Source organism: Emydura macquarii, unplaced genomic scaffold (assembly GCF_026122565.2).
Source record: "Emydura macquarii macquarii isolate MOO-44397 ecotype Brisbane River unplaced genomic scaffold, CSIRO-AGI_Emac_v2 contig_431, whole genome shotgun sequence".
NCBI classification, from domain to species: domain Eukaryota; kingdom Metazoa; phylum Chordata; order Testudines; family Chelidae; genus Emydura; species Emydura macquarii.
The window spans coordinates 10,800,324-10,820,502 of record NW_027130568.1 but is presented as its reverse complement, the minus strand read 5'-3'; the positions used below and the strand labels follow the sequence as shown (position 1 = coordinate 10,820,502).

Below are 20,179 nucleotides of genomic sequence, written 5' to 3'. Positions count from 1 at the left end.
ATCCTCCTCCCTCACAGCAATCAGGAGATGTGGTAAATGGAGGGAAGGACGAAGGAGGATAACTGAGTTCTGACACACAGAAGTGGCCTGTGAAGTTCTAACAGTCCTGACCCAATACTTGCACCTCTCACACTACTCAGAATGATTGCCATCTTCCCTTCTCTTGACCATAGTAGGAAAAACAATCTTTGGCAGCTTACTTTTAAGTATTTTAGATACACTTTTAATCCCTGTACAAAAGTCTAATCCAGATGGAAGAGAAAAAGAAGATGAGGAAATGATAATTAGAACTTGCTAGAGCTGCATGGATCTAATTTTACAGTGTCTGTTCCCATGATCTAATATTTATGGTTCCAAACTGAACTGTGAACTGTTGCAAATTCTTGCCATTGTGCAGAAAAACAAAAAAGAATTTGTCAACTTTTAAAAAGTGAAAAACTGTTTTTCTTGTCTTCCAAAACAACTTCAGACACCTTCCTGCAGACCACAGTTCAACACCTGAAGCTGAATGCAAGCCAAGAGTCCATCATTTGTCCACATTAAAAATCTGTTTCTAAGTTTTCCTTGTTGAATGATCACAACACTGAACTGGACAAAAAATATCTTGTTAGTCTTCTCAGAATACGATGCCAATTAGTCATGTCTTACTACTTCCTCAGCAGTTCTTCAACAGTTGTATTTTAGTCTTTAGTCTTCTAGTAATAGATTAATAGGTTTTGCCAAAGTGGTAGACCTTTATCTGTACACCTCTGACCATGAACATTTTAAATATCTGTAGCTTGTGTTTCTAATGCATTTAGTTCGGTGTTGTCAGTCCTCTTTCTGTTCTGTTTTGTCCTTCATGATGGATAGTGGAGAAGACAGTGAAGATAAATTTACTGATAAGTTCAGTTTTAACAGCATTCTTTTATAAATGTGGTTTTATCTGATTTTCAGAATTTCCTGGGGGTGACTTGGTTAAACTCCACTTATTTCACAATTTTAAAAAATAGAACTTGGCTAAGAATTGCTAATTAGAAAAGTTCACAAACAGGAGGAAATGCAAAACTCTTTTCAAAGACATCCAGAGTGCATGGCAGCCATCATATGACCCACCATCAAAGTATATTCTTAACTTTGTTAATATAGTTACCACATAAGGAAAATATCTTGACAAATAGTGTGTGATTTCTAAAGAAAAATTTACTATGCTCTTTAATGAAGCAAAGAGATTTTGACTACAATTGTATCATTAAACACAGAGCAAAGCAGGCAAAGAGGAAATTAATTTCTAAGGAAAAAGTCCTGCAGGCATCATTCCCTGGGTGGCAACAGATGTGATTCACAACAGAGCAGTGGAGAATTTTTTTTTGAGAAGCAGATGCAGAGCTTTCTGATCAAATATTACTAGATTGTAATTTGGCCTAATACCAACATTCTAAAAGGCCACAATAAAACAGCAAGTAAGTATTTGCAATATATAAGCATTAATAACTTTGCCAGGAGTTACAAGAGCATATAATCTTTCATACCATGTGTGTATTTTGCTTGAAAGATATACTAGTTTAAGAGATAAAGGGCCAGATCTTTGGCTGCTGTAAATCTGTATAGCTCTATGGAAGGTCCAGCCCAATATTTTCAATGGTGAATGTGCGTCAACAGTAGATATACAAAACCAAAAATTCTAACAAGAAAATTAGAGAAAAATACTGGCCTTTACTGGAAGGGAAGAGAAATCATAGAAAAAGCCAATAGGAAGCATTCATATGGAATACCTCCTTCCTTTTCCCCTGTACCTGTATACCCTTCATAAAAACTCTATAGGATCATTCAGAACTAAGGGAAAAAAAAAGGTGCACGTGATGTAGTCAGATAATAGCCACTCAAATGAGTATGTCTATTCTTTTCTGTGAAGTGAAGTCCATGTTAATAACATGGTTTAGTTACTACTGCTCAGAACAGTATTAACTAATTCCCCTGTGCTCTTTTACTCCTATCGGTGGGAAACAGTAGAATAGCCAATGGTAATAAGCACATTCTTTGGTGATACTTTCACTTCTGTTGGTGGCTGGGGGTGGGTAACACAAAGAAAACACATGAAAGAAGAGTCCCTCTGTCAGTCTGACTGGGAATCCATTGAGTCCAGGCTCAGGTTTACTGTAGAACCTCAACCGCTGAAGATTCTCTAGCTTTCTCAACTTCTTCCCTCCCTGCCCCTGTTCATGCTGCATCCTTGCTGGTCCTATGGACTGAGGGGGGAAGCATGTGTCCTGAGAAGGACATAGTTAATCCCATGGGATTTCTTTGTAATTACTTGGTTCTCTGTACATTATTATACTGACCAGATACATGGGGGTAGGAGACGGGCATTGCAAATATATGTCTCAAAACATTCATTCACAAACAGTTGATTGCTGAAACTATACTGTACTAATTTTAAAGTACATCACATCACATTTACTTAAGAAAGAAGCCCACATTAATATATTGGCCTCTAGCAAAGGGTTTTTCCCAGAAAATTATGAATCTTATTACTCTATGCATCTGTTCAACTGTTATGTGTTAAGTGTCTCATTTGATCCAAAAATTCCCTAAAATGTTAATTACAGAACTCAAATGTAAGTCTATGTATTAATAAATAACTGTGCTAGGGAGACTGTTTGTTATAAGTGAAAACTCTGGCTGTCGTCATGAATGGCAAAAAGCTTGCAGTTTCATACACTGACTGTCAGAAATGTTCAATAAATATAGCCAAATATCTTTGTTTTTCCCTTGTGATTAGGATCTTCTTGTACCCTGGAGAGGATAAAATATCATGCTCAGCTGCCCTTGGAAAACAGTGGAAACAGCATTCCCCCTCCCTCAATAACTGATGACGCCTTTCTGTCAAACTTATGTGTGATTCAAGTCCAAACAACATGGCATTTTGGGTAATGGATGCTATAATTAAAATGTGAGTCCTAAAAAACCTGTTGTTTTAGTGGGTGTTCTTAGTAATGGCTTTGTTCTACATGAAGATAAAAACTCCCTAACAAAGGAATTAATGTATTGCTTTAATAGGCTGCACCCTGAGTTAAGTTTTAAAATTTATGAGTTCTCTGCAGCATTGTTCTTTAAACAATGGCATTGTCAAATGCAACCAGTGAGAAGATTAAAGTTCTCCCAGCAGATTAAGTACAAATTATCTGTCCTCCTGTTTCAGCATCATTTGTTCATTTATCACATAACGTCTAGTATTTCTGGTCAGTGTCAATATGCTCTGCATCCTTGCAGTTAACAGATGTCTTCTCTTGTCGAATGAATTACTTTATGTTTCACGCACTGGTGGCCGCAGATGTGTCACTATAGCAACATCATTAATTTCAGATCTTACCGGAAACATGCACTCCAATCAAACCTAATTATACCACATTGCTTTCTTGTCCCACAATAAGGAAACTATAATGCAATTATTGGGATACTTCATTTTCTATTCTACTGTGGCAAATGAGAGAGCCACTGTGATGGACGCTTCTTGTCAAAAAGCTTATTGATGAAGCACAAACCCAATTTACAATCATACAAAGGACTACCTTGCAATTATGTTAGTAATGTAATGCTCCTTAGACTCAACAACTAATTCTTAATCATTCCAAGTAAAGCTTGGACCACAGTATAAGATTTTTGCAAGCTGTTTTCTGTATTCTCTTTTCATTTTCAATATTGAGAAATCTGAGGTCTTTGCTTGTATTGAAATAGGACCACCCCTTTAGATCTGCTTTTGTAAGACCAGTCACTTGGGTGGGCTATAAGAATTGCTGTGCTATTTTTTTTTTTAAACTTTAAACATACAAACCTCAAGGGGAACTTAAAAAGTGAGAGTTATTTAACAAATAAAAATTAATACCATTTTTTAGTTAAAGTGAAAATACTAATTGTTGTAGACTGCTCTTCTGAACTATTTATAATCATACAAAGGGTATCTCTCTAGGCAATTATATACAGATTATATTTACTGACATGTTTAAGGTAAGCAAGCAATATGAAAGTATGATAAATCTGGGATAAGGTCTCTCACTATGATCTCTCCAGGTTCTGACAGTTGTCTCTGCATCTTTTATCTAGATCAATTTAAAGTTAGCCAAACAATTTGACTTTTTTGTTCCTTATAACATTACTATTATATAACATTTTACATAATTAGATTGCAACTTTGATCCTTCTTTCAAAACTTTGAAGACAGTATTCAGATAAGCCCTTGATGCTGATAGCTAACTATCTCCCAAATTGTGTCTTAATATATTCCAGTGATGCCTTTAGATATGTCTTTTTAGCCACAAGTACATACTGGTATTAAACGTGTACAGTGAAAGATGGCACACAAGTGGCCTCTATTTTTAAAAATAAATCAAGCCTAACGTGATTGTAATTTGTATGATGTGGTGTGGTCTGAGCAAAGTCAGATGCAAAATGTATTTTTAAGTGACTCATTCAAATATGTGATTTTAATTTTTTTTTTTCTGGATTTAATAAAATAGTATTTTTACATCTATAACCCTAAAATTCCATGTCACAGAAAGTATTTATGTCAACATTTCAACGATAACATTTATGACTCATTATGTTGTAATGTGTTAATTTGGTATGTGTTTCTGACTGGTTACTATCTCACTGGATCTTCAACAAAATTATCAAATGGCAGCTTTTTTGAAACAAAACAAAACAAAAACAAAAAACGTAGATCTCAAGCAGAGCAGGTCTGGAGCCAGATCTGAAGAAGAGCAGCTTGAAAGGTTGTCTCTTCCACCAACAGAAGTTGGTCCAATAAAGGCTTGTGTCTCTCATATCCTGGGACCAACAAATCCACAACAATACTGCAAGCATTTTTATCTATGCCAGCCTGAAAAGTTATTTTCGTATTTAAAAAGTTATCCTAATTCATCTCCTTGGAATAAATGTGTGTATTTAAGTAGACTGATTGATTCAATCCCAGAGAACTAAGAAATGAGTAAATGAAACTAAAGAAATAATGCTTTTTTCTGTATTTGACAACCACCACAATAACACACAACTAAGATATACATAACAGTAAGCTCCTCAAATCTTTGCAAAGACCGTATTGATATGTTTAACTTTCAAAAGCTAATGGAAGATGGTTTGGCAGGGCTTGTCTGTTAGGATTTTATGGCTTATGAAGGGGGCTAATGGGCAACAGAATAGATACTAAGAACATAACACTGGCAAAAATTTCTACTTTTCATACTTGTCCACCTTCCAATCTGTTCTGCTAAGGACTAGTATGGATGGTTGTATTAATCTTCCCAATGCGGTAAATCAAGTACAATAAGGAAGAGCAGTTTGGAATATGAAAATGGAGCAGCATAGCCCAACAGTGACTCAAGAAGAAATAGATAAACTGGTCTTAGGAAAATGGAGAATCAGAAGTAACAGATGAATATGACTTCAGTTCTCCCTAAGAAACTACCACTTTGGAGGATGATCTTTATGACTAGCTATTTTGGCAAAGACTTGCTCTTCTACAAGCCAGTCCTAATTTTGAGTCCTCCTAAAATATTTTCAAGGGAGTGAAATTGCAAGAGCACACACACATGAAAATAGCAGTATAAGGATTAAAATAGTATATAGCATCTTTTGGGGTAACTCACATGGGTAATTTATGCTATAATCCTACAAACACTAGCAAGTACAGTTTACTATCCAGAGTGGTCTCATTGAAATCAAGAGAACTATTTATGGAAATAAATACTACGTGTGGTAAGAAGGACTTGCAGAATCAGATCCATAGGCACTGATCCACCAAAACATGTGATTAATGTTTAACTTTAAAAAAAAACAAACCAGTAGGAGTGTATTCTGTTACTACACAAGGAAATAAATGAAGTTCATATATGGAACAAAATTCTAAAATATAAAAACAAATCAGATACTGCAAAATTGTAGTCTCATGTACCTGTTTTATCAGTTAGTAAATATACTAAACGTCCCAACTCCTCTGGTATGGTGCTGGTTCGTACAACGGTTCCAGGAATATTGTCATCCTTCATAATCATCCACCCATAGGCTGCTTTGCCCATGTCTAAGTTCACACGTAAACTGCAAAGGAAGAGTAATATACTTGAGTATACAGTATCTTAAAAGATGAAAATTATAACCATAAAAAGTTATAATTGAAAACTGAACTAAAAGCTGCTTTATCATAACATATCAGCAAAATCTTGAAATACTACTTTTATTTGAACTACATACTGAGATTGTAAACTCTGGAGCAAGGACAGTCTTTTTGTTCTGTGTTTATACAGTCCTTAACACATAGTTATGTCTGGGACTGCTAGGCACTACCACAATACAAATATATATTAATAGGTCTACTTGGTCTTTCAGAGAACTATTAAAAAATTGCAAGTGAGAGCAAAGGTTAGTTACCATCTTGAAAATAGATTAAAATGTAATGATGCATAATTCAGCCAATTATATAAATTTTATAAACAATTTCAAAGGGAGACTACAAGATTCCTTCCTTTGTTGCTTATAAAAACTATTTTGTGATAGACACACACACAAGCTAGCATGACCTCCCTTTCACAATGCAACCAATGTGCAAAAGCTGCTGCAAATGTCCCATCAACACCAGCTAGCTTTCCTTTCAGAATACAAGATTATGACAAGTGTCCCAATCTTAAAACCAATGAATTTCATATCCCTTATCCAGACAAGTCAGTCAATCAGAGTCGATTTCAGTCCCATTTCTCTTGCTGAAGATCAAATTATGACTTCATTTAAGACCGTCTAATACAGTATTGTCGGTTTAAAAGTGCTGCTGGGGACAGAATACCAACAGCTCCCTTAAGATTCCCAACATGCCATCTTACAGCAATACCAAGATGGCAGAAGTACTGAAAACCTTTCAAATTCTTCCCATCTGTCCCGTTGCCATCACTGTGTAATGGATATGAATGTTGTTGTTCATGCACAAGTGACTGTGAATCACCTAAGGGGATAGTAATTCACAGATAGCTACATGCCATAACAAGCACAGCCATGCTTAATCAGAGTTGTGTGAAATTCAGCATTTTCAATACATGTATTTTCATAGTGAAATAAATGTTCATCCTCTACTCCTTCTGTAATTTGCTCAGCAAAAAACTACGTAAGGCTCAGGTCAAAAGGAAAGAGAGGCTTTTCCAGGCACAGGGTTTTTCTCCATCCAAGATAATACTCTGCTATCTCCTTAGTTCATTCCTTGCCAGTTTTGTTGAATCTTGATCACCTGGAGGGCTAAAGTGTCTTTTTTCACCAGCAGATTTATCCAGAATAGTTTTGTAATGCCATGAACAATAACTTCCAACTGTTGTAAGCTACAATAAAATTTGCTTAAACAAGTAGGACTGGCAACAGAAAGGGGGACTAAAGATTTTTTTTATATGACAGTGTAAGAAACAATGAAGTACAAACTTTGTCTAGTATACCCAATCCTACACTTTTTTTTCTGATGCTTGGCACAGATTGTTGCATCGTCTCTGCATGTGGTCATCACCTACTAGTACACTGTTGACACTACCAAAGTACTAATAATGATAAAAGCCTTATACAATTGTTTTTAATAATTATTTTTTTTACTTGAGCTCCACAGCAAGAGAGGGTAAAACTACCCCTGAATAAAAAAGCTCAGTAGACAAAGATTTTGTGGAGCTTGTACAGCACTGAGCACATTTTTGGTTCTTAAATACCACCACTATTAATCTTTCCTTTAAAACTTTTATGTAGTAAGAGACTCTTGATTATATGACAAAAATGTTCTTAAATCCACCAGCTCAAAAACAGTTCAAAGTGGACAGGTGATAAAAGCACACAAGTAAGCATGAAAGAGTGACCTTAAAAAAGGGCTAACTCTTGGGGAGACATGGAAAATTACAATCGGGTCATTGCTTGAACCAACAAGAGGGTAATCAACTGAGGAATATGCTCAAAGTCTTAAAATGTCTCTACGCAAATGCTATGAGTATGGGAATAAACAGGAAGAATTGGAATTATTAGTACATAACCTAATTTACGACTGGTGTCACAGAGACTTGGTAGGATCAGTCTCATGACTGGAATATTTATATAGGGAGGTACATCTTGTTCAGGAAGGACAGGCAGGTTAAAAGACAGGTGTTGCATTATACTTCAACATACACTGTTGTTTTGAGGTCCAGAAAGAGGTGAGAAGTAGACCAGTTGAAAGTCTCTGAGTACAGATAAAAGAGGTAAAAAGTAGGGGTGATGTCACGGTAGGGGTCTACTCCAGACCACCAAATCAGAGGGGGGAGGTGGAAAGGCATTTCTAGAATGAAAAAAAAAAAGAAAAACTCAAAATATAAGACGTGGTAGTAATGGGAGACTATCCAGGACATCTGTTGGAAAAGTAATACGGCAACATACAAAATTTCTAGTAAGTTCTTGGAACGTATTGGGATTTTGTTTCAGAAAGTGGAGGAAGTAACCTGGGGGACAGGTTTCTTTGCAGTGCACAGCTGGAGTGTTTAATTTGTGGTCCTAGAGGGAAACAGTGATAAGAGGAAAGTATATATTTAATTATAAATTGGAAGTGTGTTCCCTGAATCACATCCTCCCTGTTTAAACTGAAAACTTTTAATCAGTCCCTCACTCCTTCTCCCACCACTTCCCAAGCATTTCCACGAGAAGCTGATGGGAGCTGGAAGCACTCTAAGCAGCCACTGTCCCTCCCCTGCTGCAGTTCTTCCTGTGGCTGTCTTTTGCATCACAGGGTAGAGAGGAGACAGTAGCTCTGTCTGCTTCATTGCCAGCTTCCCTGATGGACTATGGGAGCCAAAGGGATGCAAGAAAAAAGCTTAAACTTACCCTACAAGAATGCCTACTACAGGATTGCTACCCCCTACTCCAATCAACCAACTATGGAAAGACCAGGAGGGGGGCAAAATAGGAGAAGTTGAAATCCACCCAACAGTTATAGCTCCCCGATTCTCTGCTATAGCCCCACTATAGGTAAGAGGGTTGGTATGGGGACTGCTTTAATTAGCACCAGCTAAGGTGCTGCACCCCTGCACCACTAGGTGCAGCACACTAGCTAAGGATAAGTCAGAGACAGCATGCTATATCCATTCCCCCTTCCCACTCCAACATATCCCTTTGCACCAGAAACTGTGAGGAGGGTAGCATAAGAAATGCCAGGGGAATTCCTAGCAGAAGGCTTCAGATAGTTTCTGATTCTTTGCATCCACCTCAGTGGCACAAGGAAATGGAACAAAGCAGAGACTCTGCACACAAGGATTAACTGAAGACCTCTGCCCTTTCTGAAATAATATATTTGGTCCGTAGGTTGAAAAATCTGGACACCACTGTCGCAGAGGTTCTAAAGAGCCAGATGGCCAAGCATGGATACACATGGATTTCCAGGAGCCTGAAATGCTTTGCAACCATTGCTTGATGTTTATAAAGACAAGCAGGGCCACAGCATATTCTTTCAGAAGTTGCTTGTGAGGCATCTCTGAAAAAGGACCGGGATGGACAACAAGTTGGCATGTACTTAATTGTTTTAATTTATACAGTCATTTAAAAAAGTGCCTCTCTTTTGTCCTTGAAACATTTTAAAAATACAATTATAAAAAAAGACTACTCCAGTAACCCCCTTTACCTAACCATTAACATATACAATCCAACAGCAAAAATAATCCAAGTTCTTTAAAATTTCCTATCAGAATCCTCCCAATCTCTCAGCTACAGAAAACAAACAGGAATTGCATCATGTCCTAAGGTTACCACACTAGGACTATTTTGAATTACAGCAGGTATGAAAGTGAAAGGAATAGCTTATCCTTTCTAAGCGATTTCTAGCACACTCTGATTTGAGCTAACTATGTCCCAAGCAAATAGGAGGGATGATGCACAAAGAAGATAGGAACCAGGTTCTCTGCTTGTACAGTGCCTAATACAATGGGGTTCCGATCAATTACGAAGGCTTCTAGGTGCTCTGCTAATGAAAATAATTGATACTACTACTCCTCATGATCTCCTGTCACACAGATACACTGTACTCCATTAGAAAATGACATTTGTGGTTTCAGTGATGCCCTTCGGTGAAGCTTACTGTAAGGATCAGAGAGGCCTTGGATTTGGAAAGATCTCTTTTCCTGTATGGCAACTAGTGAAAACCAGCAAAAAGACAATGGATTTAACTTCCTTCAGATGTTTCAGTGTGTCCTGCAAGCACTGAAATAAAGAAGTCTTTCCTCTCAGAGAAAAAGATTCAACCCTTTACTTTTAACCTCTTGAGAAAGACACAAACTTCTTGGTTTCGGATGAGAGTGAACACTAATAGATCTTACATCCCTAATTATATATAAGGTTATATATGCAGTAGGAAGTGATGAAATACCACCAAGGAATGGCAAGATGATCTAGATTTCCTCTTCTGGGTTTCTTGGATATGCTCAAGAAACAATAAGTTTATCCCAGAGAAAAAGTGTAGTGAGCTAAGAAAGCCTAGTATGTAATCATTCGCATAAAGCAAAAAGTCAACAACTGAGACTTCCTTCCTAACATGTCCCATGGTTTTGACTTGTTGGCTACGACATCATTGGTTTTCAGAATATGCAGAATGATATGCTGAAGAAAATCCCTCAATATGAGAGGTTATTGATGACATACCCATATGTGGTTTTGGACTCTGAAAGACAGAAGACAGTCTGGCCAGCAGAAATTAATGTTACAGGAGGAGTACTGCAGGGGCAGAGACTGAACTTTTCAAAGCAGTCTAGGAGATTTAGACACGACTTCCATTAACTTTGGAAGAAAATATGTCCATCTTTCAGACTGCTTTGAAAAACTCAGTCAGAATACAAAAGGACAATGATTTTGAGATTTGAGGATGAGATAGGAAGGGAGGTATAATCAAGGGGAAAAAAGATGAAAGATTGTTATCTCTAATGGTTATTCAGAGGGTGATGATATATTACATGAGGGAGTAACCTGAAGAAACTGTGGAACAAAATATTGAAATGTATTGTGAGAAATGATTGTTAGCTTTACTGATAATCATTGCTGCTAAAAGTACTGTCATAACAGAAAAAAAATCACTCGGTGTAAATGTTAGAGAGTGATATATTAATGAGATGGCTTAATAATCTAATTAAGAACTTTCAGGATCAATTTGCTGTAACTGTGCATAGTGGAATAAGTCTTTATGAAACAAAGTCTATCCGATATCTTACACCAAAACTAAATCAGAACAACCAAAGAGATGGAGAACACCTTGTAGGGAATCTAGCCTACCCCTAAAAATGAAGGACTTTCCAGTAATATCCTCAGTCTCATTTTCAATGCCCCATGCAATACAATTTCCATCACTTCCCCCCTGAGTCTAGTCCAATAGATCTCTCACCATCAGGAAGTTTTCCCTAGTACTCAGGCCTATTTTTCCTTTTGCTGTTTGTCCCATTACCCCTGGCTAACCCGGATACTGCATACATTCTTCCTTTTCATCCTCTGTTCTTTCTTCAGCAACCCAAAAGTGGATTGAGGTAAACTGGCCTAAATTCTGTGGTGAGACCCACTGGTTTCTGTGGCAAATAAATATAAAATTTTCATTTTTAAGTTAGATAAATATGATAATCAAATAATGCAAACAGACCAGTATTTCTTATATTATTTATCTTCGTATTTATTTTATGTTGTGGCTCAATTTTCGATTTCCAGTGTGTGTCAGACTTTTGGATTGAAAAGGAACTATTGCACTACAGAAGATGTCAGAGGGAAGCTGGAGATTTTAGCACCTAGGAAGACATGGGAAGTGGCTTGCAGTTTTAGACCTCAAGAGGCAGTTGAGGCTTTTGGAAATGGCAAGGGGATCCATCTCTCCTCCTCCTCTTTGTGGACCGATAAGGGGTGACTAATACCTGAACTCTTCATTCCACACCCAGCAAACTATGAGGGCCATCAGTTTCCCCAATACATCTGCATCCAATATCTGAACATGGGAAACTATCAGGAATATTGCAGTACTATGGTAAAGATAAAGGGAAACTCAAAAGTGAGATCACTGCATCTGAATTATGCCAGAGAACTGGATGTGAACCGGATGTTATCCTGATATCACAAGTCAGGGCCCCCAACTGGGGAACATTGCCAGCAGAGTTGTCTCAAGCCCTGGTTTGGAACGTGAATGTGATCCTACTCAAAGTTTATGAAGCACAGCAGGAATTTTGGCTGGTGCCCATTGCTACAGATGAGCCAGAAGGAGAATTGTGCTATGCAGGCTGCACCAGAGTTCACTGAGACAGCAGGAGAGGAGCGAACTTAGCTGCCACTCAGACATTCTCAGACCTGATAAGAAGGTGGAGGGCTAAAATGGATGGCAGAAGAAAATATGAGGGGACAAATGGGGAGGATTAAGGGGAAAAAATGGAGAGAGTAGATAAATGGGGAGGGGTGGTGCAGGAGTGGAGACTAAAAGTAGGGGAAGAAAGGGAAAGCAGAAAAACAGGGGGAAGGGGAGAGACAAGAAGGATTGAAAAACACATGGAGGAGAGAAAGAACAAAAATGGAAATGAAAGCAAAAATGGAAGAAGAGAGACCTGGCCGCAAGTGGTGGGGGGCGGGGAGGTAGCTATGGAGACCAGGTAGAGTCAAGGAAAATAGGAACACCATCACTAAACTGAGGGGGACTGGGGAGGGGTAAAAGGTAGAAATAGGAGAGGAGGCACAGAGAAAACTACCAAGGCAGTATCAGGTAGTAGGGATCTGGGAAAAAATTATTTGTTTTGGCATAACTGAATCCACTAAAGAGACTGAACATTTTTCAACTGATCTTTGCTCCTTAAAGTATTTGTACTGGTCTGTCAAAATATATCTAATCCTCGCAGGCTACAAAATATTGGATATTAAAATATGGGTGTAACCTAATTTATTTTAATACTGTTTCAATATTCTACTGTGTTACTGAATGTTCATTCTGAAATACTTCAATAATCTCATAAAACTTGAAGTTAATTTGCCTGTGCTGAGGAATTCAATTTGTTTCAGTATGATTTGGCTGCTGCTGTATGTGATTCCTGTTTTCATGTTCAAGAGGAGATAGAACTGCTCAAATTAAGTTCCCATTTGAAATCTAGACAAGTGAGCTACGAGAAGTAATTTTAGGTACTACACCTGCCCAGAGCCCCCCTGACAATTTTTGCAGCCTTACAATCACATTTTCCTAATTTTAAGAAAGGTTTTTCTTTTTTTCTTTCTTTCTTTCACTGTTTTGTGAAAGACTTACACTGAACAGCAGAAACGTACTGACCTCATATGCAGATAAAATCATGAAAGACGGCGCTATTAAATGTACAAAGTAAACAACATTGAAAAGAAACATTTTTAGTGCATTTCAGTTACAGTAGGCATTATTTGTACTGATATTAGGTAAAAGTTATCAAAAGAAAAGCTTTCCAAAACAAAAACTCCAACAGAGAGAAGTTGTCTCAAAAATAAAAGTGAAAACAAAAAATAAATACTGGAGCATTTGATATGATACAATACAAGAATGATGATTTTTTAGATTGATGGTGTTGTACTTTAAGTGGCAAAAACATCAAATTTTTAAAAAAAAATACACACACCTCCCTAAAGAGGATATTTTCTCCAATTCAGTTGGCCCATTAGGCTATTTCTTAATCACTGGTAGTCTCCACTCAAGAAAACTTCAAAATGCAGTAGCAGGAGTTTCCAAGACTACAGCTACACTGATGGCGGCAAAGTCTCCGCCGTCAGATTGATTTCTCTGGATCGACTGAACGGTCAGTGCAGACCCGCTCAGTTGATCCAGAAATTGACTTACTAAGAGCATCTTCGCAAGTAGTGTAGTGATGCATCGATGGGAACGCGGTTCCCGTCGTCGCAGTGCAGTGAAGACGGTGTGCAGAAGAGGAGCCCAGAAGTCGACGGAAGTTACGCAAGTTTTTTGCGTAAGCTTGCATAACTCCCGTCGACTGCCGCTGAATCCCGGAGCTAAGTGTAGACAAGATCAAAGTTTAGGAATGAGGAGCAATATTAGGACAAGATTAGGAGTAAGAAATATTAGGACAATTATACAGTGTTTACCTGTAGTATCTCTAACTCAAATAATTGCTATTAGTTCTTCAATTTCAGGAACACTAAATTCACTTACAAATTAAAAGATGTAGTTCTATTGTCCACACACACAGTGGCTTTTAAACAAAGTCTTCCGATATTCTTCCACTAGGATTAAATATTAGTACCTCGAAAATAATCCCTGCTTAGTCCTTGAATGAAATACAACTTAAACAACTGGTCATATAATTTTCTATATAATGAGCAGCCAAGTAAAAGAGAAAAATTATCTGTAAGTCTGCTATTTTAAAATCATTTCACAGGATAATTTTGCATTTTGTGCTGCCAGTATGAGAACTCCAGCAGTTCAAAGTCTTTTGGCCATCTGAGGGAGTGATGAAGTTCAGCATGCAAAGTTCTCAACTTCCAATTTCAATAGTGTATATAAATCCTTAAAGAATGAATAAAAGCCCATCTGATCTCAGACACAAAGCCTCTAATTTTGAAGGGGATAAATAGACAAGTGAAAATTTTCTGAGATGCTATGGTCAAAGAAGTAGAAGTTAACTGAAGTAATTTCCCTTTTTAAAAAGAGGACATCCTCAGTGGATCCTCCTTTTTGGAGACAAAATAACCTGAAAGATATCTCAAAATTTTTAAAATTTTTTAAAAAACCCTATCACCAGCAGGCAATAAGCAAAATAGGTCAGTGCCTAAGACTGGAAATGCTGAAGTTCATATTACTTCTACATATACTTTTGAGGTCAGAGACCATGTCTTCCTACACATTTGAATAGCATCTAATACTTTTTGAGTGCTAGAACAACAAATATGCATATTATATATATCAGGTGATATCCATAGAATAAATTGTATTTCTCATGCACCTTTGGACACTGCACCTATATTTTCCTTATTAAACCATTTCCTATAGCACTACTACTATCATTCCAAATCTCTGAACAGCGTCAAACAGCTGCCATTTTTTGTTATATCAAGGTACCTTTAAAAAGTTTCCTTTTTTCCTTCAAGAGGCAGAATTCTACTCTCATAATCCCCCCTCCCCACACAGAGAAAAAAACAAGGATTCACTTGGCTTGAGGTACAGGATGGATAATATCCAGGCCCCAGACCATTGACAGCCTTATGATTTGATGTCTCCCAACCCTGTAGGATTAGGAACTGAAACTTTATATAATTTGAAAGGGGAGATTTTCCATCTTTGCAATGGAACACACTTAGAATTTGTATCTAATCAGTTTGGCATATACCCTTAGCTCTGAAAGACCCTTATATATGATATTTTAAAGTAATGATAATTTTATGTATAGAATAGCTATACTACTTCTAGTAAACATAGAGGTGTTTTACATTTATTAATTTCCTTTCTCTCTCTTAAAGAACTGTGTAATTAGGTTCACAATACTGCAATTAAGTGACCTAGGCTACAGATGGGAAAATACAAAACTACTTACAACTGCCTATATCTTTTGTATTTTTTCTGTAAAACATATGTAATATACAGAACACATGATGGTATGGTATAAAGGTTTATCTAAACTCATTGGAATGGCCTGCTTAACTTATGAGTGGGAAAACCCCTCACGAGTAATGTGGACATCTCAATCTCATGACATACAACCTTTATGCCACATAACCTCATCATGTATTCTGTCTTGGTCTCCTATATGCCAAAAAAAATTATATTATATATGTCTGAAGCTACTCTGCCATGGAGAACGCAAGTGTGATATAATTTAACAACAGACTTGCTAGATCATAGCAGTAGGACAATCAGACAGGCTTTTAGAGATGGACTTTTTAGTTAATTGAATTTAGTCACTAGAAGAGGCAGGATGGTTCCCCAGTTTTTTAATGACACAGAGATTACTGAGATCTAGGATAGGCCTCAGCAGCCTTGAATTTTGAGTTTGAGAAAGTACTGGGAAAAAAATCTCTTCTCCTATTTTTCTCAGAAGCACAGGTTTTATGACCTTTAAGAGTGGGTGGATTTCTGATATATAGTTTCCCAAGGGCATTCTCATCACTGAGAGAAAGAGGTGGGCAGGTAATGATAGTTATGCATAAATCTGAAGGATTTTCTGAAAAATGGTCCTGCAGCGTCACTGAACAACGATCAAGACCCATGTAGTCTGAGGTGACATTAGGCTTTGAGGGTAAAATGCCCAGTCTCCCTCGGAAGTCTTGTGAAGCTGCTGGCATTGATGGAATGGCTATAAACTCTGGAGCCTTTTAGTGCTTGAAGAAAGGGGGCATAGCACACTTCCGTTTCTGCTGCTATTGGGGCGAAGCACCCCCCAAAAAGGATCCTATCAGACAGCTCTGAATGTAGTCAAGGATTTGAACACTAGCTTTGCTAAATTCCAAGAAGGTGCATTTCACGTTCAATTTTCTATAGCAGAAGCTGGTGGCAGAGAGAAATACTGAGCCCAGAGAATACAAGTTCTTTGTCACTTACATCTCTGTAAAATGGCCCACATCCCGTCTTCAAATTTTTGGGGGGGTTGTATTTTATGGTAGGTCCTTTAGCTTCTTAATAAACATCCAAGTGTGATTATGCACACTTGCAAGCATCTATTCGTGAGGCAGTAGCTGTACTGAAGGTTGCCCAGACCAGATGCTAGGCCAACTTAATGCTGTTTTGAAATGCCTTCCATGCCTCATGACTCCACTCTTGGAGAACAGACTCAGATAGAACATGAACTTTCTTCTACAGTTTGAATCACGGCGTCATAGCCCTGAAAATCTCTCAAAGTAGCATCTGAGGACTAGTAACTCTGCTAGAAGTCAGTCCCACCTCTGAAGTTCAGGATTCTGTGGTGCCATCAATTGGATCAGTCTTTACTTTGTCATTGCTGCCTAAACCATCAAGTTCTTGCCATGGAAACAGAGGTAAGCTGATAAACAGTTCTTAGAGTTTAATGCTGGAGGCTAGGGTCAGATAATTCTTAGTGGAAGATCCTTAACTCTGGAATCCCCACTAGTCTGACAAAACTTGACTTTGTCCCTCTTCTGGACATTATTCAACATACATATGATACACATATTGTAGTTTTTCCCTGAAATGCTCGGAAGGGCATTTTTATACCTGTTTTATTATGGTAAGTCTAACTTACTTAACGGTTGTAATATTAAATTTGTGTGTTTTTTTATGGTATGTACGCTTAGACTATGGTGATTTCCTCACAAATGAAATATAAATACAAAGAAGTATGAATTAATAGCAGAAAGAAATTAAGAAAAATGCCCTGCTCTCTGTAATTTTAGAATCTCTTCTCTCAGAATTTGTAATTGAAAGTGTGTGGAGGGAAGTTCCCAACCCCAGACAAAAGGGCAACTAAAGCCCTATGGTACAAATAATAGGAACACCTAAATTAAATTTATCTAACTATAACATGAATTTAAAAGACAAAGAATTAGTCTAATCAACTTAAACCTCACCTTGGTGATATGTGCTCATGATCAGTCCAAATAAGGTACAGCATAAGCACAAACTAAAAGTCTTTTAAATTACAAAAGGCAGAATCACTACATACATATAACAAATGGATATTGAAAGGTTTTATCTTCACTTATATTGAATAATCTATAGGTCGGCCATGGACCAAACACATTTGGAGCTATTCCACAACTCTAGGCTGCTATTTGTCCTTCAGTTTCTGAGTAATGATCAATCTTCCTGATAATCTTTTCCCAAGTTTTGCTATTCCAATGTCACAAAGGCTATCCAAAAGTCAACTAAATGGGTCATAGGGAACAGAAATAAGAAAATAAAAATAGAACAATAAAATACAAGGAAGATCATGATATGATAAGGTCTGAAAACCAAAGCTTCTGCAAAGGAAAATGATGTCTCACTATTACATTACTTGTTTTAATATGTCAGTAAATCAGTAAAGAAACTACTATTCAAACTTTCAACGCTCCCTTACAAGAAGTTACTAACGAAACTGAGTAGTCATGGGGTGAGAGGCAAAGTAATATTATGGATTTGAAAGTGGCTAAATGTCAAGCAGCAGTACGAATATATGATCCAATATAATCATGACAAAAGGTAAACTGCATGGTGCTAAAGACACTGTGTTAGGATCTGTGTTGTTTGATATATTTATGATTGTCTGGTAAAGGGGGTGTGCAGTTAGGTGGCAAAGTTTTCCAATGACAAAAGTATTTAGGCTAAAGAAGACTGAGCAACTTCAGAGACCTAACCAAGTTAACTGAATGGATAAAACACTGGAAGATGAAATTCCATGTTTCTAAAAGAAAAGTTATGCACATTGGAGTGAAAAATGCAAACTACTCGTACATACTGCTGGACTTTGTACCCAGACAAGACAAAGACATCACTGTAGACAGCTATGTGACAAACCTAGTCTCAGTGTACCGTAGCCATCAGAACTCAAACAAAATGTGAGGATGTATGTTATAAAGAATGGGACAGAAAATGTTGAAAATTTTATATAATATACTAAAGCGTGGGCATACTCACCCCTAGAATACTTTTTCCAGTTCTGGTCATCTTATTTGAAATAAGATACAACAAAAATACAGGAGAGGGTTCAAAGATGGATGGCAATGAATAGATGCATGATGAGAATTCCATAATAGGAGAGATTGAAAGCACAGCCTATTTAATTTCAAGAGATGAATAAAACGTGACATAACAGAAGCATACAAAATAAATAAGATGTTCCCACTGCTGTTCCCACGCACTGTTAAATTTTCCTCCTCCTGACCAGGTAGCTGAAGCTTACTTAGTTCCATGGCATCTTCAATGGTTATGTCCAGTTTCTTGCAAAAGAATTGTGATGCACTTTAAGAGGATATTAATTAAACTGGAGTCAAGTGCTGCATCTTGCCATTGCACAGCCATGGAGATATCTGCTGGAGAAACAGGTTATGTTGTAGGAAACATCAAAAATAAAGGAAAGGAAAGACAGGAAGCCCTTGAGCAGCATCTGCAGAGGTTGTTTATTGTTATGGACTAATAAGTTTAAGGCTACCTAATAACACCACAGCTGTCAGCCACATTACAGACACTGTGTAGGATAGCTGATAACAACCAGTACTACCTATTGCCATTGGGGGAATCATAATAGGATTGGCTAGTGGCTGCAGTACTCCTGGCTCCTAATGGAACTTTCTAGCTCTACAACACATGGACTGCTGGCAACCAAGGAAGGGAGGCACACAGCATGAAGTGCACGTTTTTAAAAGGGAAGTGGCAGAACTGGACATAAAAAGCAGAAAACAGTCATAATTCAATGCCAGTATATTTGATATATTAGCTACCTAGAAAACCTCTTTAACTCCAAAATTTCTAATGGTGGCTGCTAATGGCAGAAATCTTCCTTTCAGCAGCATGCTAGTAATTGGTTTACATACCGAGCTGACGACCGTTTAAAATTTTTCCAAACAAAATTTCATGAGGTTTGACAAGATACAGGTTCATTCAACCCATCCAAACTCCAAGTGTGCTACATAATGAGAATATTTTAATTTTTTTTCATTTAGACTAAATAGATGTGACCGCTAGTTCTCTTTAAAATTAGCCATATACCATCTTTCATGAATTAAGCCTGCATGTTCTCTATGCATAAGCAAGATAATACTAGAGGTTCACACTAAAAACATAATTATATCAAACCAAGCTAAAATCATCCATTCACCCCAAAACATAATAATCCACCAGAAATACATTTTACCTAAATAACATCTCCCTGTTCAAAAATAAATATCAACCCTTCCCATGCTCTGCCATCTCAAAAGCCAGAATAAATAGATGGGCTTTGTAGTGTACCCTGAAGTCTGACAGCTTCAGACTATTTTGATACGAGTTCAAATATGCTAGAAAGTGAAGAGCCCTTCACAGAACACCGTGCCAGCAGCTCCCTTACTTTTAAACAAAGCTCAGGTGCCTCCACTGACAGCAGCATTATGCAGGGAGAGAGGTTCTCTCACAAGTAGGCAAGTCTCATGCCACGTAGGAATTTATAAGTCAAAACCAACATCTTAAACTCTGCCTGGAAACAAAAATATAGCTAATGTGGATCACAGAGCACAAAATTATAAGCAGGTAGTACCTTGCACCAAATTCCAGTTTCAGGGT

The 20,179-nt window shown here is 37.4% G+C and overlaps 1 protein-coding gene across 3 annotated transcripts in view; it reads right to left on the bottom strand.

Moving 5' to 3' along the window:
• ATP9B (ATPase phospholipid transporting 9B (putative)) overlaps positions 1-20,179 on the bottom strand; it is a 308,847-nt gene that overhangs the window by 77,195 nt on the left and 211,473 nt on the right. For all 3 annotated transcript variants that reach the window (XM_067537529.1, XM_067537530.1, XM_067537531.1), the window contains one exon: positions 5,930-6,072. In XM_067537529.1, coding sequence (XP_067393630.1) covers positions 5,930-6,072 — 143 coding nt within the window. The remainder of the gene's footprint in view (positions 1-5,929; positions 6,073-20,179) is intronic.